This window comes from Uranotaenia lowii, chromosome 2 (genome assembly GCF_029784155.1).
Source record: "Uranotaenia lowii strain MFRU-FL chromosome 2, ASM2978415v1, whole genome shotgun sequence".
Lineage (NCBI taxonomy): Eukaryota > Metazoa > Arthropoda > Insecta > Diptera > Culicidae > Uranotaenia > Uranotaenia lowii.
In genome coordinates, this window is record NC_073692.1 from 54,093,910 (window position 1) to 54,117,813 (window position 23,904).

General features: G+C 32.4%; 1 protein-coding gene across 1 annotated transcript; it reads right to left on the bottom strand.

Moving 5' to 3' along the window:
- Positions 1-4,547: 4,547 nt before the first annotated feature.
- On the bottom strand, positions 4,548-19,287 carry LOC129743937 (neural-cadherin-like). Its single transcript, XM_055736182.1, has 3 exons — positions 17,866-19,287; positions 11,158-11,328; positions 4,548-8,355 (listed from the first exon to the last, which is right to left on the bottom strand). The coding sequence occupies exons 1-3, from the start codon at positions 17,948-17,950 to the stop codon at positions 8,240-8,242; spliced, it is 372 nt and encodes a 123-aa protein (XP_055592157.1). The 5' UTR covers positions 17,951-19,287; the 3' UTR covers positions 4,548-8,239.
- Between the last annotated feature and the right edge of the window lie 4,617 nt (positions 19,288-23,904).

Genomic DNA, 23,904 nt, shown 5'->3' on the forward strand with positions numbered 1-23,904 from the left:
TTTAACAGATTAGTTCCATTAATTTTTTGGAGTTAAAATGATTTGAAAAATTGAATTAAAATGTCTTTTAATAAAACAAAACACGGAAAAGAAAAATGCAACACTTTATTAATAAATTAAATGTTTTCAACGTTTTTTTTCTATAAGTGAAATAGGTAATTTTTATATAAAAAGTGTATTTTCTACCATTCAAATCTCTACTAGTTCCACCGATTTCTCCGCTAATTTCTAACGGAAATGGCACCGCTTATCATCAAAAATAATCACAAAAAAAGTGGGTGTTGCGAAAATGTGCACTTTTCGATGAACGAGGCTTCCAAAATTGCCAATAAAATATAGGGCTGCTTTATATAGGGCTTCAGAAACTACTAAACCCACCAATATGTATGAGACAATTGTAGATTGTGGCATGTGTCAACTTTGTTTCAAAGACAGCGAACCATTTTATCCAATCTACAACGTGTCAGGTTCAAAACACTGTTTTTTCAAGAGATTTTTTATATTTGACTGTAACTCCTGAGGATGATGTGATATGACTTTGACATATTCAACAAACTTATGTATTTTGATCAAATAAACAACTTTGTCGAAGACATCAAAGCCCTAATTTGAATAACAAAAAAGTTAGCATTTTTATCTCGCTATCGGTGGACCCCTCGGCAAAAATTTTGGTAGTAGAATATGCTCCATGTAAAACTGAACAATCTTGCTGAAGACATCAAATGTCTATCTCTTCAACCCTGAGCGCTATTAATTTCGTACAGCTAGATTGATGTTCTGCACCACTGTGCAGTGATGTGAATGTCATCCAAAAGACAGCCGGGATCGTAACAGCCGCATAACATTTTCCAATAACATTCAAAAAGATGTCAATGACATTGACGGTAATCCCAAAAAATGTTAAACAACTGGAGAAAATTTTATTCTGTTTTGCAATTACAATCGCTCAGAAAAATGTTATCGAATTATTCATCTCGATAACATTTTTAACTTGTGAAATTCGAAGATATTGTAAATTTAGTTGACTGAATTTTAGATTGTGTTACTGTCATGGAAAAATTAAAAAAAAAAACGGTATGATTTTGACAGTCAATGAAGTTTATTGGCCACGGCCAATCTGGCCGGTTCCGGAATCCGAAAAATCAAAATGATCAGATTTCAACTTACGACACATGGATAGAAAGCTCTTGATCTGTACATGATGGAAATTGATAGGAGAAGCTGTTCGGGGCCATCGGGTCCTGGCCACGACCAATCTGACCGGTTCCGGAATCCGAAAAATGTTTTATTATCTTTTCTGTGCCTTTAAATTAAATTTTTCGAAGAATAACCGATGATATAATTGTTTTGGTAATTGTATCATTTCCAAATTATATTATTCATTTCTCATCCTAGTGAGAAATAAAATACTGGCGTTTCACTTAACCTTTAAGGGGGGGGTAGGGTCTAACACTTTCAAAAAATCGATTTTTTTATTTTTTTATTTTCTTATTGTAAAACATTTCAAGAATGTTGTGTCAAATTTTCAAGTCAATTGAAGCAAAACTGTAGAAGTTATAGGCCTTTATCTCCTCCTATCTAATACTGCAAGAAAGCAAGAGCAGAAACTTTAAACGCGTTTTTCTCGAAAGCACATTTTTAAAGTCCGTGGACATCGTCATTTGAAAACTACTTATCCGATTCTTTTCAAATTTGGAACATATTTTCTACATATAAAATACCAGACCCCAACGTTTTTCTTTTTTGATTTTTTTACTTTGGGGAGATTTTAGAGGTGAAAAATGGCGGATTTTTTAGTGAAAAATCGTAGTTTTTACTTCAAACAGCCACAGAAATTTCATAAAAATATTTTTAAGTAAAAAAAAAACGTTGGGGTCCAGAAAAACATCTACTAAAAATATTTTGCTCTGATTTTTTGACTTCAGATGATTCTGTGCTAAGATACAGTGTCCACCGCAAATCCTGTTTTCTAAAAGGCATCCTCGAAAATGCTCCGTCACCGGCTCATTTTTCAATATTTTTCTACGAAAAAATTACTAAATGTTCTTTTAACAATGCTTTGTATAATGCAAAAATTTTGAATACATTTGTTTGAAAGATAGCTCTAGAAAAAAATCGTGAAAATGGTGTTTTTTTATACCCGTTAGACCCTACCCCCCCCTTAAGGGAAATATTTGACATCCTGTCATTCCTCGCCACAACGTTTATCATAGTCATCCAGGGTTAGAATCTGCTCTTAAAGCGTGTCATCGTCTCACACACCCCCACAAGTCGAGTGTTCTCCATCTCCAGCTTCAGTTACGAGAAGTGTAAATAACACTACGATGAATATAAAGCGACCATAAATTTATGTTTATTCGTACCGCTTATAATTGCGTGGAACATTAATTTGCATTCGCAGTGTCTGGGTGGGTTCGGTCCCATTTTTCGGGACCAGTCGCCATGCCACTGCCAACTGTTGTTGTTGTTTTTGTTGTAATGGGACGACGCTGCGACCGGGAAAAATGGCAAATAATAGAAACAAAAAATAAAACCGTCATGAATGTTTCAATAATAAAACATTTTTACTGTTCTTCGGGGAAAACAATGTGGGAGGCAGACAGAATACGAAAGAGCGAAAGAGAGCGTATAAAAAGTCGGCCGCAGAAGAATTGATAATGAAATTTTCCTCCTGGTGTGCGCTCGCTGCCTGGCGTGACGGGTAGGATTTATTGAGTTGTGATGAATGTTTTGTTTGGCTAAGCGATAAAATAAGAAAACAAAAGTATTTGCGAATTGAAAATGTGGATAAGTTCGTGTTTCTCGTTTCTAGATATGTGAAACCAAATGCTGCACTCTTGTGGTTAAAGAATATCATTGCAATGGGACAAGTTAGTTTCAACAGAAATGAACGGAAAAGCTGACTTCCAGGGAACATTTCACAAGAATCCTTCAAACGAATCTATTACCGGAAAGAGCTTGAAAAGGTAAAACAGCCTATAGATTTTGAATATTTCATTCATGCAAAATTCCACACCATTCTACCATTCCAAAAAACATTTCGACCTTACAAGTTTCTGCTAAAAAGTTGACAATCATTCCTTTGAAGAATCGAAATTGAGGAGCTTGAACGGGGAATGGTTCAATTATAAAATAGTTAATGAGGTTTCAGCCAATTCAAAGGAAAAAACTCAACGATAACTTCATTAAGTATGTTCCAAAAAGGGGAAATTGAAAGACTCGTTAGTTTCTTCGGAAACAACGTAGAATTTTTGTAGATTTTGTGATTTTTGATGTTTTTTTCATTTTTTTTTATTTATATCATTTTTGAATTTTTGTCATTTTTGTAATTTTTGAAGTTATGAAATTTTAATAAATATAAAATTATTTGAAGTTTGTCATTTTCGTCATTTTTGTTATTTTTGTCATTTTAATCATTTTTGTCATTTTTGCAATTTTAAATTTTTGTCATTTTTGTCATTTTTGTCATTTTTGTCATTTTTGTCATTTTTGTCATTTTTGTCATTTTTGTCATTTTCGTCATTTTTGTCATTTTTGTCATTTTTGTCATTTTTGTCATTTTTGTCATTTTTGTCATTTTTGTCATTTTTGTCATTTTTGTCATTTTTGTCATTTTTGTCATTTTTGTCATTTTTGTCATTTTTGTCATTTTTGTCATTTTTGTCATTTTTGTCATTTTTGTCATTTTTGTCATTTTTGTCATTTTTGTCATTTTTGTCATTTTTGTCATTTTTGTCATTTTTGTCATTTTTGTCATTTTTGTCATTTTTGTCATTTTTTTCATTTTTGTCATTTTTGTCATTTTTGTCATTTTTGTCATTTTTGTCATTTTTGTCATTTTTGTCATTTTTGTCATTTTTGTCATTTTTGTCATTTTTGTCATTTTTGTCATTTTTGTCATTTTTGTCAATTTTGTCATTTTTGTCATTTTTGTCATTTTTGTCATTTTTGTCATTTTTGTCATTTTTGTCATTTTTGTCATTTTTGTCATTTTTGTCATTTTTGTCATTTTTGTCATTTTTGTCATTTTTGTCATTTTTGTCATTTTTGTCATTTTTGTCATTTTTGTCATTTTTGTCATTTTTGTCATTTTTGTCATTTTTGTCATTTTTGTCATTTTTGTCATTTTTGTCATTTTTGTCATTTTTGTCATTTTTGTCATTTTTGTCATTTTTGTCATTTTTGTCATTTTTGTCATTTTTGTCATTTTTGTCATTTTTGTCATTTTTGTCATTTTTGTCATTTTTGTCATTTTTGTCATTTTTGTCATTTTTGTCATTTTTGTCATTTTTGTCATTTTTGTCATTTTTGTCATTTTTGTCATTTTTGTCATTTTTGTCATTTTTGTCATTTTTGTAATTTTTGTCATTTTTGTCATTTTTTGTCATTTTTGTTATTTTTGTCATTTTTGTCATTTTTGTCAATTTTGTTTGTTTTGAAAATTGAGTTCATCATGTGCAAAACTTACCTTATTTCCTATTGATGCATAAAAGACGAATAGAATTTCTTTACATCTAATTTCAGAACTAACAAAAAATCAATACAACTTTCATTCATTCACCAGGCTAACGCTTGTGACCTTTATTTTCCCATTTATTCAGCAAATAATCCACCTTCCGGGTGGCAAATCGCTAGATTTGTTCTTTTTTTTATGTTATTCTCTATCTGTAGATTTTTTCTTCTTATTTACTCTTTGCCCATTTTTTCCATAACCATAATTGAACCATGTTGATTTTGTTATTTTTTTTTTGCTTGTGTATGTGAGAAAGTGCTGCTGATTTCGGTTTTAAATTTTGGGTTTCCTTTTTCAGATTCAACTGGTTAAATTTTCTGTTTCCTGTTCGAAAGTGTTCAACATATTTTGTCTGAATTGGTTTTTCATTGTTTTTTTTTCTTATATTTTTGTTCTTCGAAGCGTCTAAAATTTTGTCCTCCCAGATAGAACTGCAGCAGTAACAACGGTTTCGAAGTTTTCTGCTGCGAAACATTTCTTCTGGTTTGGTTACCATCATCAACCACCAACGACTGACTACTATTCGTTCTCGTTTTCCATCGTCTCTCTGTCTCTTTCTCTGAGCTGACTTTCAGTTTCTTCCGGTTGCTGACTTTGCACATTTCCATTCAATTGCCCGGATGACCGAGAAAAAAAAACCTTACGACCTTACCCCCTTCTTGCGTTCGAAGCGTGCCTTTTTTTTCGTTTCGTTTCGTTTCTTGGCGTTTGAGCGCCAAGTGCAAAAAAGTAACACGCTTTGCATCTGCACAATTTCCCACTTTTTTTTATTACAATACGCTATATTTACACTAGGATTTCCTTCTTATGAATTTCTCGGGTGTTGTGTTTATTCTTTTCTGTTTTTTTAGTTTTTGGTTGGTTGCACTTTTGCTGCTTGGTTGGATGATATTTTCTGTGGCTATTCTTTATTTTCCTTTTATTGGGTGATTTTTTTTCTTCTTTCTGTTATTTGAGGGCTCTAGAACATCACACCAGTTGCTGGTAGGAAATTTTGCAATATTTTTGGAGTTTGGCGCGATCGGATGCTTGTTTTTCTGAACTGCTTGGAGTGTTGAGTTTTCGGTTATCGCTTTTGGTGAATTTTCGCCACCGACTTTCGAGTAGGAATTTGTTGCAGTTTAGGATTGATGCCAACACTTTTTCCACTAATAATCGTGTTCGGTTTGCGCGGTTGGGTTTTATTATTTTAAAAAAGATAGATTTCAATTAACTAACGAGTTCGGCGCGATTTTTTTCCATTTTTTTTTCATTTTGGGTGATTTATTTTCAATATCTGTAAATGTGTACGTGAGTTTTTCTAACATTTGGTTTATAGCGATAGTTGTGTGATGAGTGTCCCTGGTGTGCTTGTGATGAGTGATGAGAGTGAGTGTTCTGCTTCTTTGGATGAGTTTGTGAGTTGAACGACTTCGAGTTCTGCGAGCTCGGGAATGGGTTCCGATGAATGGAAAAACGAGTGTCGAATGCGGTTGGGACGCGGGAATATGGGTTACAAAAATCACTACCGATTCTTCGATTGAGAGCTTCGAAAGGGTCTATAAACTAATATCGGCATTGAACAAACGGGATTAAAAAGGGGTATGAATTTTTTTATTTTATTTTCTCCCCCGCCTTTCTGTCGTGAATTGGATGATTAAATACTTTCCTAGAGAGTAATGAGCGTACTAAGTAATATCGTTTCCTTTTTTTGTTTCACCTAAGTTTGTAATAATATTGTTGAATAATACAGATTCAGTTTTCGTTACGATCGTTCGGGTATCCTCACGAAAGTGTAGTTGTTGTGTGAGTGTAAGTGAGTGTTCTTGCACTAGTGAGTAGGTGAGTGTCTGATTTCTGTGGAGTGTAAATTTTCTTTCTAAATGGTTTATTCTTCGGTGCAGGTATGACATTTGTATCGATGTTCGAGTGTTTTTTTATACATGTAGAATAATTTCCAACTTCGGTGTCAACAGAGAACAAACTGAAACTGGTTTCTGAGAAAGTTAACTGAAACAACTTGCTTTTACTTGAATCGGACAGTTCTCTATGTGATGTACAGCGTAGTTAGCTCTAAATAAGTTTATTTGTTCTCCGTAGGCGGTTTGCCAGCACTTAAAAACCTAAACTTAAGAGCAAATCATTACAATTTATAAGAACGAGCGTTACAGTCTTTGGATGTACAATATCATTATCTTACTAATACATTAGAGTTATCCTTACGACATAAATAAATTACCTTAAAACACTCAAGTGTTCCATTCACAATGTGTTGGTTTTCTTATTCAATTTGTTGACTGACTTTTAGCTCCTAAAGTTCACCGACACAGTTAAGTTCTCCTCACACTGTATATTTGATTTACTTAGTGTAGGTTTGTCTGTAATCTTTTCTTTTTATTTTGAGTAGTTTTCCTTGCTCGATTTTTTTTTGTAGTTTACTTTTTTTGTAGCTGTTGTTCTCATTGAATACATTAATTTTAATTTTATCAACTAGTTATCGATTTTCGTGTCGGCTGTGTTTTTTCAAGTGAGTCTCTTTTGTATAAAATTCTCCTAGATCGTAAATGGCATTGAGAAATTGTCATACTGTCTTATCCTCGTAAGAGAGCGGGCGATTTCAGTTTTTTTTTGTTCTGTTATGTGTGTGCTCCACCAGTATAGACTAAATTTGTTTTATAAAAACAATCGTATCAGTTTTTTTCCTACTTAAAAAACTTCTCCTCCCTAAAACACAAAACAGGAACAGTGGTGTTGATTTCAATAAGAATAAAAAGTAAAAATTTGTTATGACTCGTGGCTTTACAAACTAAAATAACACGTTAGCATTTCAGTATAAAATCTCAAAATCAAAGGAAATAAAACTAAAAATAAAACTGTGTGTAAAAGGTACTCCAATTGCTCTCGATTGTTCGAACTTAAACAATTAACTACCTTATTTGCTAGATCCGGTACAGGTGTTTGCTATTCAACGGTGTAAAGTGGCTGTGTAACTGTATTTGGTGTGTTTTTGTTTATCGTAGTGTATATTTCTGCTTCAGTGTATATGAGCCCCTTTTTCTATTTGTCATGTAAATGCCACCGAAAAAAGTCTGAACGAGAACATGACTCATTGTTGTTTTTTTGTTGTTAAAAACTCGTTGATATATAAGTATTTTAGTTAAATCACCGTGTGTAGTGATGATCTTCGCTCAAAAGGAGCAACACATTTTTCTCTTCTCTCTCGTTCCGATTTCCTTAGGCACGCGCCAGCACAAAAAGAAATCCCCGAAAGAAGGAAGAGAACGATGACTTTTCGTGCGTTTTTTTTTCAATCTCTCTCTTAACTGTGAATTGCTCAAACCTATCTTCCTAACTTCCATCCTACTAACATTTATAATTAAGCTTTGGTTTTCCATTTCTCATTTACACCTTTTGGAGAGCAGCTGCAAATCCCTCCACGCATTAATTCGAAGACTCTGTCGGCCCCGTTTAACGATGATTCTCGCCAACAGACGGACCCTCCAATATGCTCTCGTTCAAACATTCACAACAATCTCTCAAGGAAAAAAAAACCCGGGCTACACTCACCGAGGGATTCAGCTGACTCTCGCTCCGACTGATGGCAACGAAGACGACTTCGGCATCGATTTTAGTTTCTCCGATGACAACGACGACGACGACCAACTTGGAAGAGAATTATGTTTGCGGAAAGAATTTCCGTCCTGCGCGGTTTCGTTTTCGTGTTCGTGATCGTGCTGCTTTGCCTCCTTAATTTAGCTCGTCCAGTTCGGTCGGATGATGTTCGCCGTACATGTTGGCCAGCTTGTCGAATCGGGGACCCCAGGCATCTAGGTAGTCGAATTCCTGCACCTCGTCGTCGGTTCCTGTGAAAGTTGAGAATTGGGGAGTTCGGTTTACGATTGATAGGTATTTAATGTCACATTCTCTATGATTTGAGATCTGAGAAACGGGATTTTTGAGCAAAGTTTTAAGAACTGAACATGAAGTTCTGAGATCTAAGATCCGAGATCTGAGTTCCAAGTTCTGAGATCTAAGATCTGAGATTCAAAATCTGAGATCCAAGATCTGAGATCCACGATTTGAGATCCACGATCTGAGATGCGCGATCTGAGATCCACGATCTGAGATCCACGATCTGAGATCCAAGATCTGAGATCCACGATCTGAGATCCACGATCTGAGATCCACGATCTGAGATCCACGATCTGAGATCCACGATCTGAGATCCACGATCTGAGATCCACGATCTGAGATCCACGATCTGAGATCCACGATCTGAGATCCACGATCTGAGATCCATGATCTGAGATCCAAGATCTGTGATCCAAGATCTGTGATCCAAGATCTGAGATCCAAGATCTGCGATCCACGATCTGAGATCCAAGATCTGAGATCCAAGATCTGAGATCCAAGATCTGCGATCCACGATCTGAGATCCAAGATCTGAGATCCAAGATCAGAGATCCACGATCTGAGATCTACGATCTGAAATCCAAGATCTGAGATCCAAAATTTGAGATCAAAGATCTGAGATCCACGATCTGAGATCCAAGATCCGAGATCCAAGATCAGAGATCCAGGATCTGAGATCCACGATCTGAGATCCAAGATCTGAGATCCAAGATCTGAGATCCAAGATCTGAGATCCAAGATCTGAGATCCACGATCTGAGATCCACGATCTGAGATCCACGATCTGAGATCCAAGATCTGAGATCCAAGATCTGGGATCCACGATCTGAGATCCACGATCTGAGATCCAAGATCTGAGATCCAAGATCTGAGATCCAAGATCTGAGATCCAAGATCTGAGATCCACGATCTGAGATCCACGATCTGAGATCCACGATCTGAGATCCACGATTTGAGATTCACGATCTGAGATCCAAGATCTGAGATCCCAGCACTGTGATCCAAGATCTGAGATCCAAGATCTGCGATCCACGATCTGAAATCCAAGATCTGAGATCCAAGTTCTGAGATCCAAGTTCTGAGATCCAAGATCTGAAATCCAAGATCTGAGATCCAAAATCTGAGATCAAAGATCTGAGATCCACGATCTGAGATCCAAGATCTGAGATCCAAGATCAGAAATCCAGGATCTGAGATCCACGATCTAAGATCCAAGATCTGAGATCCAAGATCTGAGATCCAAGATCTGAGATCCACGATCTGAGATCCACGATCTGAGATCCACGATCTGAGATCCACGATCTGAGATCCAAGATCTGAGATCCAAGATCTGAGATCCAAGATCTGAGATCCACGATCTGAGATCCACGATCTGAGATCCACGATCTGAGATCCAAGATCTGAGATCCAAGATCTGAGATCAAAGATCTGAGATCCAAGATCTGAGATCCACGATCTGAGATCCACGATCTGAGATCCACGATCTGAGATCCACGATTTGAGATCCACGATCTGAGATCCTAGATCTGAGATCCAAGAACTGTGATCCAAGATCTGAGATCCAAGATCTGCGATCCACGATCTGAAATCCAAGATCTGAGATCCAAGTTCTAAGATCAAAGATCTGAGATCCACGATCTGAGATCCACGATCTGAGATGCAAGATCTGAGATCCACGATCTGAGATCCAAGTTCTGAGATCAAAGATCTGAGATCCACGATCTGAGATCCACGATCTGAGATCCACGATCTGAGATCCAAGATCTGAGATCCAAGATCTGAGATCCAAGATCTGAGATCCAAGATCTGAGATCCAAGATCTGAGATCCACGATCTGAGATCCACGATCTGAGATCCACGATCTGAGATCCAAGATTTGAGATCAAAGAACTGTGATCCAAGATCTGAGATCCAAGATCTGCGATCCACGATCTGCGATCCACGATCTGAGATCCAAGATCTGAGATCCAAGTTCTGAGATCAAAGATCTGAGATCCACGATCTGAGATCCAAGTTCTGAGATCAAAGATCTGAGATCCACGATCTGAGATCCAAGATCTGAGATCCAAGATCTGAGATCCAAGATCTGAGATCCAGGATCTGAGATCCACGATCTGAGATCCAAGATCTGAGATCCAAGATCTGAGATCCAAGATCTGGGATCCAAGATCTGAGATCCAAGATCTGAGATTCAAGTCATTTTTTTTCGTAAAGATCCATAAAATATGAGGTTTTAGTTTTGAGATCTGAGCTCTGTGCAAGATCTTAGATCTGAGTCCCAGATCTGAGATCCAAGATCTAGAATTCAAGTTTTGCCTTATTTTTGTTAATTCGAACCCGAAATTTTTGTACCAGAAACATCCTTAGTGCTGAGTTTGGTAGCTCTGAGGTGGTCTAGCAGATGGCTGGCACGACTCTGGTAACCCAGGGGTACTGGGTTCGATTCGGTATCAGCAAGAAAAACTTTTGGGTTCGAATCCCATTCAAAAATTATCGAACACGGAGTTGAAATTTCCCCCAGTCTACGGTACTTTTTGATTCAAATTATATTATTCAATTCAAATGTAATTGCGCCATTTCTGATAAGAAAACTAAATCAATTTCTTCTCCTTGTTACTCATCTTAAGAGGGTAGATTGAGACTTCGCCCGGGTAGGTAACATTTTAAAAGGATATCAATCTGGCTGGACATCAAAGGCAAAAGCTGTAAAGTACCTTACATAAACTAATTTTCAATTCGCAAAAGGTCACTCACCCGACTGCAGGGAGCTGAGCGATCCTGCCGTGCTGCCACCGCCCTCGTAGGCGTAGTTCCGCAAATCGTCGAAAGGTGGCGCATTCGGATCGCTGTCCGCCCGCTTCTTGTGCTCCTCGATGAACATTCCCACATTGGGTTCATGGCCAGGACCCATCGTCATTACCGGATCTGCGTTTGCGTTGCGATGTCATCCGGAAGGGTTGATGGAATTTTGAAGGGATGTAAAAGAACAGAGAGAAAAACAAGAGAAGAGATTCCATCAGTCATAGATAGGAGATGGCTTTCCGGCCCATCGTACCCGTTGATGGATTGGAATCCCGGAAAGGAATCTTTTGGTCCGATGCATTAATCCATCCTTTTCCCCTTTCCACGAGCCTAAAATACTCTCACTAGGGTGGCAATGCATGGAAAAATTTCAGCATAGAATTAAAAAATCGACCAGAAATAATTTGTTGATAGGCAAAAAAGTTTACCTGAGCAAAATTTACTCCACAATTCACTCAAAACCGCATGTAAACTATGTATATATAGAAAATTAAAACAAAAAACCAAATGACAAAAATGACAAAAATGACAAAAATGACAAAAATGACAAAAATGACAAAAATGACAAAAATGACAAAAATGACAAAAATGACAAAAATGACAAAAATGACAAAAATGACAAAAATGACAAAAATGACAAAAATGACAAAAATGACAAAAATGACAAAAATGACAAAAATGACAAAAATGACAAAAATGACAAAAATGACAAAAATGACAAAAATGACAAAAATGACAAAAATGACAAAAATGACAAAAATGACAAAAATGACAAAAATGACAAAAATGACAAAAATGACAAAAATGACAAAAATGACAAAAATGACAAAAATGACAAAAATGACAAAAATGACAAAAATGACAAAAATGACAAAAATGACAAAAATGACAAAAATGACAAAAATGACAAAAATGACAAAAATGACAAAAATGACAAAAATGACAAAAATGACAAAAATGACAAAAATGACAAAAATGACAAAAATGACAAAAATGACAAAAATGACAAAAATGACAAAAATGACAAAAATGACAAAAATGACAAAAATGACAAAAATGACAAAAATGACAAAAATGACAAAAATGACAAAAATGACAAAAATGACAAAAATGACAAAAATGACAAAAATGACAAAAATGACAAAAATGACAAAAATGACAAAAATGACAAAAATGACAAAAATGACAAAAATGACAAAAATGACAAAAATGACAAAAATGACAAAAATGACAAAAATGACAAAAATGACAAAAATGACAAAAATGACAAAAATGACAAAAATGACAAAAATGACAAAAATGACAAAAATGACAAAAATGACAAAAATGACAAAAATGACAAAAATGACAAAAATGACAAAAATGACAAAAATGACAAAAATGACAAAAATGACAAAAATGACAGAAATGACAAAAATGACAAAAATGACAAAAATGACAAAAATGACAAAAATGACAAAAATGACAAAAATGACAAAAATGACAAAAATGACAAAAATGACAAAAATGACAAAAATGACAAAAATGACAAAAATGACAAAAATGACAAAAATGACAAAAATGACAAAAATGACAAAAATGACAAAAATGACAAAAATGACAAAAATGACAAAAATGACAAAAATGACAAAAATGACAAAAATGACAAAAATGACAAAAATGACACAAATGACAAAAATGGTGAAACTGATAAAAATAATAAAAATGATAAAAATGACAAAAGTGAAAAAATGACAAAAATGACAAAAATGACAAAAATGACAAAAATGACAAAAATGACAAAAATGACAAAAATGACAAAAATGACAAAAATGACAAAAATGACAAAAATGACAAAAATGACAAAAATGACAAAAATGACAAAAATGACAAAAATGACAAAAATGACAAAAATGACAAAAATGACAAAAATGACAAAAATGACAAAAATGACAAAAATGACAAAAATGACAAAAATGACAAAAATGACAGAAATGACAAAAATGACAAAAATGACAAAAATGACAAAAATGACAAAAATGACAAAAATGACAAAAATGACAAAAATGACAAAAATGACAAAAATGACAAAAATGACAAAAATGACAAAAATGACAAAAATGACAAAAATGACAAAAATGACAAAAATGACAAAAATGACAAAAATGACAAAAATGACAAAAATGACAAAAATGACAAAAATGACAAAAATGACAAAAATGACAAAAATGACAAAAATGACAAAAATGACAAAAATGACAAAAATGACAAAAATGACAAAAATGACAAAAATGACAAAAATGACAAAAATGACAAAAATGACACAAATGACAAAAATGGTGAAACTGATAAAAATAATAAAAATGATAAAAATGACAAAAGTGAAAAAATGACAAAAAATTATAAAGATGACAAAATTGATAAAAAAGACAAAAAATTTCAAATCGACAGTATTTTAAGAAAAATTAAGAATTTTTTTATAAATTTAAAATTATTTTTTTGAGAATATTTATTTATTTAAAATGGTTGAAAGAAACAATTAAAAAATTGCTTAAATATTCAGAAATTATCAGAAATAGTATTAAAATAAAAAAAAACTTTGATAACAAATTTCAATTCAAATAAAAAAATAGAAATTTATTAAACTCAAAAAAAAAGAATAACTTAAAGAATTGGAAAAATGAAGAAAGCCTAGAAAAGTTATTCATTAAAAAAAAATCATGAAATATTAAGGAATTAATAAAAAAGGTATAATCTATGCAAGAATTGAATAAATTTTAAAAAAATTTAGGGAAAGTTTAATTATATGAAAAAAAAAAAGAATATTGAGATTGGTGAAATTTTAGAAGATATACGTAAATTTTTTAGAAAAAGGCTATATTTTTATATTAATTGAGCATTAATTGAGCAAAAATTAAAAATGGAGTAAGAAGAAAACAGAAGTTTGATGATGAAAAAAATTAACATGACCAAATAATGAAAAACATGGAGAATTACACAAGGTTACAAAATTTAAATTTTTCGGAGGGGAAAAGAACTCTAAGGCTGATTTTGAGTTATTTCTGAGCGCTGATTCCAAATATGCAATTTGTTTTTTTCGGACAGCGCTTGTTTTCAAGATAACTTAGGACAAAAGGTAAAAAATTCATTCAATCAATTTCAGCACTTTATTGGTAAAAGTGTAGATCATTACAATGATGTAGAAATTAAAGGTTTTGACACAGTGGTCAACTTTCTCGAAGCCGCGAGCAACTTTGTTTTCTGAGAAAAAAGTGATTGAAGTTTTCTTTTGGTTTTTCCCCTAATTATGCAAAAAAAAGTATTTTGATGAAATTTTTAGGAATTTTAAATCCAAATTGAACATTGGATATTTCCTGAAACAAAACTCAAATCGTTTTGCAGTCTTCAACAAAGGTCTTAAATGATGTAATCGCTTTATAAATCTAAATATTCAAAAACTTGTTTCAGTGATGTCAGAAAAAGTTGTAACGCTAGCTTTTGAAATTTCTCAAAGTTGAAGAAATTTATAAAGCCATATCAAGAAGCATGAAGCATAAAAAACAAATATATAAAAAAAGATGAACGTTAAGAAAAAAAACAAATAAAAAAAGGAAATCTAGGGATAATTTTTTTTTTGGAAATTAAAGAAAAAAGTTGAAAATTGATTGATAGCTATGATAAATATAAAAGCAGGAAAACTACGAGACACCATGAAAATTTAGATTTTTGATGACCATGAAGAAAAAAGAAAAAAAAATCACAAATGTGACATACAGTACGCGACTAAATATAATTCTTACTTGTTATCAAAATTTTCAAATCTCTGTTTTTTTTCACAAAAGGAATATCAGTTCAAAACATTTTGATGAATTGTAGTATTTTTATACTCTAACGACTGGGGAAACAATTTTGTTAAAAATATTTAATGCGTTCATCTCACTGAAGCGTAGTTTTGATCAAGTTCCAAATATGATTGTACAAAATAAAGTACGCATTCTTAATAACCTTGTAGATAGCTATTTCTCGGCTCAGAAAACTGTTCCGTCTTCTTATAAGCCACAAAGGATTCAATTTTCTGCAAACCTCGACAAAACTAAGGGTTTATTATTCGTTTATTTTTTTTAGAGCACTATTAAATCCGATAAAATGGTGAAAAGGCTGGTTTGTGTAAATTTTCGTAAAGTTCAAGTAAAAAACCGTCAGGAAGGTTTTTTTCAAGGTAATATTGCTTGAAAATACGTTTAAATGAATCGGGAGGATAATTAGAAGAAAAAGGCTATAAACCTTAGGTTAGTTCGGAATTCTACAATCAGAAATAACTGTTGAATTCCTCGAGAAGTGGCTAAGCACTACCTTAACTACTTTAAGTATTTTTTTTTCAATTTTCTTTTTTTTTCAAAATGCTAACTGTAGAGTCTGCTGTCATTATTCATATTTTTTAAGATTTTCGATGTCTGGAACAAGCAAAGTACCTCACACTTCACTTGACTATGCGTGTTTTGACGTCTTTTAAATGTTCTTTTTCCGAAAGTTTCTTATCAGAAGTCTCTCATACTCGTGCTCGTTTTTTGAGGCCTGAGATTTCAAATTTAACGTGATGACTTCAGATAACCTGTTTCTAGAGTTTTATGAACTTTTCAATGAATTTTGAACGAATTTGAGGTGTTAGGGACGTCTGAAATGAACATCAACCGAAATTCTATACTGAATGCAAAGAAATCCAATTTATCGAACATCGAATCAATGCATTGGTCTTCGTTGGTAAAATTGGTAAATTGGTAAATTCAATTTATTCAATTTTTGTTTTTTTTTTGCTCATTAAATGTTTAAAAACATTACATTCAGTATTTTTAAGAATCATCCAGATGATAGAAACATACATTTTTAACCATTTCTCGAGGAATTCAATAGTTATGTATATCTGATCCTTTGTTGTGCTTTATTACTAGAGTTTTTAGCCTTTCGCTTTTAATTCGTTCTCTTGGTTAATTTATTTTAAAGTATTTTCAAGCAATTTTGCCTTGAAAATAAAACCTTTCTGGTGGTTTTCATCTTGAACTTTACGAATTTCTACGGAAAACAGCTATTTTACCATCTTATCGGATTAAATCGTTCTCTAGAAAGTATAAACAAAAAGAAACCCTTTATTTCGAAGAAGTGTAAAGTGCAAAGAACGTATTGAATTTTTCGACAATTTTTTTCTCACCCGTCTTTAGGGTGTCAAAAATATTACAATCCACCACAATATTTCGAATTGATATTCCTCATGTGAAAAAAGATACCGTGCTTTGAACATTTTGATAGCAAATGCGTATTTTGTTTTGTCATGTACTGTATATAACAGAAATGAAAAATGTTATATTTTTGTTTTTTTTCGTCATTTAATCATTTTGAGTTCTGAAAATATAATTTTAGTCAATTTTCTGCTTTTGCTCTTCAAGTCATTCATGTTTAAAGCCCTGTTTTATGAGAATTTTAAAAATTGCAAAAAGATTCAAGTTGCAATGTCCTACTTAAATCGTGTTTTCACAATATTTTTCGTTTTATTAATCATTCAAAGACCACCTTAGTGAATAATAAAAAAGCTATGCGCTAATGAAAAAATCACTTAAAGATGCCATGATTATTGTGGTTTAAAGTAGAGCTTTTCATTTTGAAACCAATTACTAAACATTCCATATACAGCAAGCAAGTTAAGTTTGCTCATTAGTCGAAGCTTAATAAAATTTTATCATCGCTTATAAGATTTTTGATTAACTTTTTTTGTAATACATACAATGATAGCTATAGAGGAGATGAATACAATAAAACAAGCTTTGAAGAAAATACTAAGGATAGTTTGAGTAATTTCCCTATAAGTGAGTTAAAAATCTAACTTTTAAACGTTTGTTTTCGACAGACTTATAAAAAATACACTTTTATGAATTTTCGTCTAAACGTCAAAATTCTGAAACATTCATCTTTAGAAATGCAGCGTAAAGCATGGAATCAGGCTTTTATTCATAAGTTTATCCTGATGATTAGAAATGAAAAAAATCTTCAAAATAGTTGAAAGTATTTTTGTTGACTTTTTTTTTCAAAAAATAGATAAAATGCATGAAAATAGAAGAACATATCAGATTGAGTTATTTTTAAGTGTTTCCGCAAAAACTAAAAAAGATTAATGTTTAAGAAAGTTTACGTTTTAGACAAACTTTAATGAGTTGTTATTAAACAAATTTGTCGAGGACAAAAAAGGGGTCAGACCATATCGTTTTAGAAGGTATTTTGTTTTTACTTATAGGAGGTTTACTCCAAACAATCCTTAGCTACTGAAAAACTTATTCTAAGAATCCAGATTGATAAAATATAATCAAGGACAGAAAAAGCAATAATCATGTTTAGGACTTCTCTACAACGGTTTGTCCGAAAATCCTCTATTTTTAAAAAATAGCACTAGATTTCGACGTTTGATGCACTCTTATTTAAATCGTTTATCATCAAAATAAAATTATCTATTTTCGGATTCCCTTTTATCGTCTCTATGGTGGTTTTTAAGATTCAAAACAGGAAATTCTAAGCGCTTTAAGAGATGTCAGATTGAGGTGAAATTTTGTTCAGGTTAGCTGTTTGGGCCAATCAACAAAACAATTTTTTTCGGTTTTTTCAAAATTAGACATGGCCATGCTGGCCGATACTTACACATCAGGGGTGGCATTTTGCACTGCGTCAGCTCCGGCATCGGACCGATCGGAATCTGCAGCGGGGTAATGTCGTAGGCCGTCATGTCATCCTCGCCGCCGCCCTCGTCGTCGTAGTTGATGATGTTCTCCCGGACGTCGTCATCCGGGCCCGGATATTTGATCAGGGCCTCCCGGCGTCGATTGTACACCACAAACACCAGAACCAGGACTGTCGTTTTCCAAATTTTGAAAATGGAGCAACAGGAACACCGATTTTTTTTCCCGGTATAAACACGACAGGTGTGTGTGGGTGGTCAACCGCAAACAGCAACATCGTCAGCAGCAACAAAGAAGAATTTTCCAAGTTCCCAGGTTTTTCGTTGAAGCAGCAAATGGGACGGAAAAGTGAACAATGACCAGAAAAGAAGATTAGTTCAAGTTCGGCTCTCTGTTTCAAAAGCATTAAAGATTCAACGTGTTTTTCGGAAGCTTTTTCCACCTGGATGGTTTTGGTTTGTGTTTTTCATTCCAGGAAAAACGCTTTCAGGCCTTTTGATACTGATGGGCCCATTCTGAAGTTGAAAGTCGCCTTGCCATTCGTCTTAAAGTGAGGAACCTGCGAAGCAATGGCACAATTTTCGCTCCAAGTGGAAAAAAGCATTCCGAAGTAATCCAAAGCGTTCTTTTCACTACCGGCGGGCGAGAAGAACGCAATCAGCACTGAAAACTATAAGCTAGATTGCATTTTTAATCTTTCGTGATAAGTGTCTTGAGAAACATGGCTACGCTATTAGGTTCGTGCAACTATTGAGTAACGAGTGCTGACAAAGATAACAATGGAAATTTAAATAATTTAAATGGAATATATACACACTGTTTAAGGGGTCGTACGAGAATGTATACTGAATGAGAAAAATTTTGCTAATAAGTATCGTTATTAAACAATTTACTTAACCTTATTTTCTGTTTATTTGGATAAATTTACGAAGTAGTTTCAGTTTTTAAAGCTTTTTTTATTGATGATTTGGGGTTTAAACCCCCCCATGAGGATCCAAAACAGTAAGCAAGGTATTCTACTCTACACTGTAACCTCCTACTCGGTTACAACCTGCATTTTATGCATTTCGGTGGCAGTTTTGCCCTGAAAATGATAAAATGTAGATAAATGTACATATTCACGCAGTAAAATTTTGATTTATATAACTTTTAGTTAATCTTTTATTTAGTTGGGCATTCGAGTTTATTTGTTTTGGAAAATAGGAATTTAGCAGGTATTTTCTCAGTGTAGCAGAGTAGGTAGACTCAACTGCTGTAACCTCATTTAGCCGAGACACCATCTGAGATTGGCTGGAGTCCTGAGCTAGCCGAAGGCCTAGTTTCAACACTCATAATTTTAAATTTAGAGCCAAATTATGATAATAGAGTAAGGTTAAAGTAACAATCTAGGCTAAAAACTTATGCCAAAACCTCAAAAATCCATCCCAAGCCCAAAATACTGCTACACTTTTTCAAAACTTTCTCACTTGTTCATCGAAAGTCAGGTCTGAATATTAAATTTTGAATTTAAATCCATTTCGGAGGTTCTGATTCCATAGTTCCTATAACCAAAATTGTATTCCTATTCTCGTATTTTGGATTCTGTATCCAAGTCAGAATTCTTGATTTTCAGTTCAAAGAATCTTAAAAAATTATAAATAAACCGCTTTGAAACCCTGGTTCAAATTTGTTCTACCATTTCATATCAAATTTAAATCATGTTTTTCGAGATCATATGCATTTTCAATATTTTCATTAAAGTTTCCAAATATGAAAAAAGAGAAATTAAGTTTTATTTTCAAATTCAAAGTTCTTAAACTTAACTCTTACACAAAATTAAAAAACTCAAAGCTTCGAAATGGCAATCCAAAATTGAAAAGTGTGATGTAGATATTTGTAAATTTATATCATTATACTGATTCACAATACAAATAAAAATAAACTATTTAAATAGTGAAGTTAGATTGAACCTGAACTACAGAATTTAAATAATAGGTTAATGAATGAGGGTTCTAAAAATCGGTTCATAAAATTCTAATCTGGAATAAAATTTGGAAATCTTATTTTTTGCTCAGAAATTTTAGGGAAACTCGGATACAGCTTCAAAGCGCAATTTTTTATTTTAGGTTCAGAATTTAGATTCAGAATACTGATTCAAAATTCAGAAAAAGGTTTAACTTATAAATAAGTTTTACAATCAACATAAATTGTTGAGGAATTCAAGAGATCATGAACTAAACACATTACGGACCAATTACAAGATATCTCGTTTTTTTCGCTTGCCCACAGAGTGCTACACTTTGAAGTATAACTCAAAGGACCGAATTTGAGTGTTAAATTTTATTCGACAAAATTTAAAACAACATTTGCCGTAGCTAAAAAATGCTAAATTTGTTAAATTTAATCCAAGGGTTTCTGAGATATAGAATGCCGAGTTTAGGTATTTCTAATCATAGATTTCTTCCTGGTCCCTAATAAATATTGCTTGTTTATTCTATTTCCAGAATCCAATTTTTAAACCGAATTTGTTTGTGAACACAATTCCATTGAAAATCACATATAAAAGGTAGAATTTTAGTTCTTTGTTTTATCTGAAAAATCTACATTTTGTTTATCTACAGGATTTTTATTATCGAATTAATTCTTTATGAAAAATATTTGCTGTTAAAGAAACATCTTTACCCACAAAATCTGAACAAAATTCTAAATTTTCCCAGCGTACTGTTAAACGGTGCTAACACAAAATTCGCCATTTTATGTTTCAGGAATCAATAATTAAATTCAAATTGCTAGTTTAATATAGATATTTGAGTAACGGGAAGTGGTGTGTTGAATTTTGTAGAATGAGGTATTTATTATTCGATTCATAACGTTTGAATTACGCTTTTTAATTGAGCATGCTAGCGGCAAGCGTTTAAGCCGCCGCTCGTGGCCTAGAGGATAGCCTTCAAGTCTTCTAAGACAGGGGGTATGAGATCGAATCCCGGTCACGGCATACATAGTACACTTTCGGTGGGTTGGTGGTTTTAGCATTTGTAAGATGTACACTTAGAGTTAAGAAAAAAGGAATCTCTTCGAGGAAACATCATGTTTCATTGAGATCCTGTATGTGTTTGTGTTCGTTTTTTTTTAAAGTGATAAATCGCAATGTGTTTATATTGCAGTTTTTTTTCAAAACCAAACGTCAAACTTAAATCATTAATTTGGTTCAAGTTTGCATCAAGGGAATTTGATCCGAAAATATGATAATTTTTACCTCTTACCTTTATTTTTTTTGAAAATTTTATCTACTGTTATCAAAGGTTAAAATATTTGAATTTGCGAAACACTCTGAAAGATTGGGCTGGTTATATATGAGTATAGAATAAATTTTTTTAAAGAAAAGGGAGACTCTCCTAAAAAAGCGTATTTTTTGCACAAATCAACTAGTTATATCTACCAGACTCTTAAACAAATTCGATTTTAACCATAAATGAAAGCGAATTTAGCTCACGTTTTAGGTTTAGGACCAATCTTCTTAAATTACAATTTATTATGAAAACTTTTAATGTCAAAGTTCTTAAAAATTAATAATCTTATAGTTACATACATATTTCTTTTGTATTTCTGAATTGTGGGGCAAAAAATCATAGGTAAAAATCAGCCACCAAACCACCAAACCCCTCCCGATTGTCGGTTCTTCCTACGGCCTTGGTAATGGGTATCTACCTCTAAAGACTTTAATAAAAACCCAATCAAAAATGAATATTTGTGTCATGAAGTATTTGTTAATGTTGACGAACAAAGAATCTGGAAATTGTTACTGCCTTTTACAAAATAAAAGTTATTCGCCTCATACTTCTTTTTTTTTGCAGATCAGTTTTCTAAAATACAATAGTTTTCAAATTTTAGGTTTTAACATTTTGCAATTTTTAAAAATTCCTGCATGAGTTTCATTTCTATGTCCCCCTGCCTCAGAGTATCGTGCAATGATGTCCAACATCGAAACATCAAATGTCAAGTCAAAATTGTCAAAATTGTCAAAATTGTCAAAATTGTCAAAATTGTCAAAATTGTCAAAATTGTCAAAATTGTCAAAATTGTCAAAATTGTCAAAATTGTCAAAATTGTCAAAATTTTCAAAATTGTCAAAATTGTCAAAATTGTCAAAATTGTCAAAATTGTCAAAATTGTCAAAATTGTCAAAATTGTCAAAATTGTCAAAATTGTCAAAATTGTCAAAATTGTCAAAATTGTCAAAATTGTCAAAATTGTCAAAATTGTCAAAATTGTCAAAATGGTCAAAATTGTCAAAATTGTCAAAATTGTCAAAATTGTCAAAATTGTCAAAATTGTGAAAATTGTCAAAATTGTGAAAATTTTCAAAATTGTCAAAATTGTCAAAATTGTCAAAATTGTCAAAATTGTCAAAATTGTCAAAATTGTTAAAATTGTCAAAATTGTCAAAATAGTCAAAATAGTCAAAATTGTCAAAATTGTCAAAATTGTCAAAATTGTCAAAATTGTCAAAATTGTTAAAATTGTCAAAATTGTCAAAATTGTCAAAATTGTCAAAATTTGTTAAAACTTTTAAAAATAGTCAAAATTGTCAAAATTGTCAAAATTGTCAAAATTGTCAAAATTGTCAAAATTGTCAAAATTGTCAAAATTGTCAAAATTGTCAAAATTGTCAAAATTGTCAAAATTGTCAAAATTGTCAAAATTGTCAAAATTGTCAAAATTGTCAAAATTGTCAAAATTGTCAAAATTGTCAAAATTGTCAAAATTGTCAAAATTGTCAAAATTGTCAAAATTGTCAAAATTGTCAAAATTGTCAAAATTGTCAAAATTGTCAAAATTGTCAAGATTGTCAAAATTGTCAAAATTGCCAAAATTGTCAAATTGTCAAAATCGTCAAAATTGTCAAAATTGTCAAAATTGTCAAAATTGTCAAAATTGTCAAAATTGTCAAAATTGTCAAAATTGTCAAAATTGTCAAAATTGTCAAAATTGTCAAAATTGTCAAAATTGTCAAAATTGTCAAAATTGTCAAAATTGTCAAAATTGTCAAAATTGTCAAAATTGTCAAAATTGTCAAAATTGTCAAAATTGTCAAAATTGTCAAAATTGTCAAAATTGTCAAAATTGTCAAAATTGTCAAAATTGTCAAAATTGTCAAAATTGTCAAAATTGTCAAAATTGTCAAAATTGTCAAAATTGTCAAAATTGTCAAAATTGTCAAAATTGTCAAAATTGTCAAAATTGTCAAAATTGTCAAAATTGTCAAAATTGTCAAAATTGTCAAAATTGTCAAAATTGTCAAAATTGTCAAAATTGTCAAAATTGTCAAAATTGTCAAAATTGTCAAAATTGTCAAAATTGTCAAAATTGTCAAAATTGTCAAAATTGTCAAAATTGTCAAAATTGTCAAAATTGTCAAAATTGTCAAAATTGTCAAAATTGTCAAAATTGTCGAAATTGTCAAAATGGTCAAAATTGTCAAAATTGTCAAAATTGTCAAAATTGTCAAAATTGTCAAAATTGTCAAAATTGTCAAAATTGTCAAAATTAACAATATTGTTAAAAAAATGGCAGGCCAGTCTTTAAAAAAATTTAATTCGTGTTAGTGGCAGTCAACTTCCAAATCAAGCAGGTCCGTTTTTTATTTTAGCTCTCTTACTTTCACCGTCACCGCAATATAATTTCAAAAACAAATTCACGATGATTTCTTCCACTTTAAAATCAACTTAAAAATACCTGCTATAGAATTTATAGATCAAAATGCAATAAAGAGCCGTAAAAATTTTTTTAGACGATTTGAAGTCGTTGTCGTGGAAAGCCGAAATCAAATTGTGCATTCGAGATACACTCTATTGTATTGTTGTATCAATCCAATCAACAATCTGAAACAGATTCGGCTTCTTTAAATTCGCCTTCGGGCCGGGCCAAGTGAGCTTCCTTTTCCATTCAATGAAATCCATATTTTGCGCAATTGAAACCAGTCAGTCCCACTGGTTTTCTTTGGCACAATTGTGTGTGTATA

Coding starts and splice junctions, on each gene's coding strand:
- LOC129743937 (XM_055736182.1), bottom strand. CDS start 17,950: ATGACGGCCTACGACATTACCCCGCTGCAGATTCCGATCGGTCCGATG. Junction 11,329..17,865: donor CAAAATGCCACCCCTGATGT/GTAAGTATCGGC, acceptor ACGCAAACGCAG/ATCCGGTAATGACGATGGGT. Junction 8,356..11,157: donor GCTCAGCTCCCTGCAGTCGG/GTGAGTGACCTT, acceptor CAACTTTCACAG/GAACCGACGACGAGGTGCAG.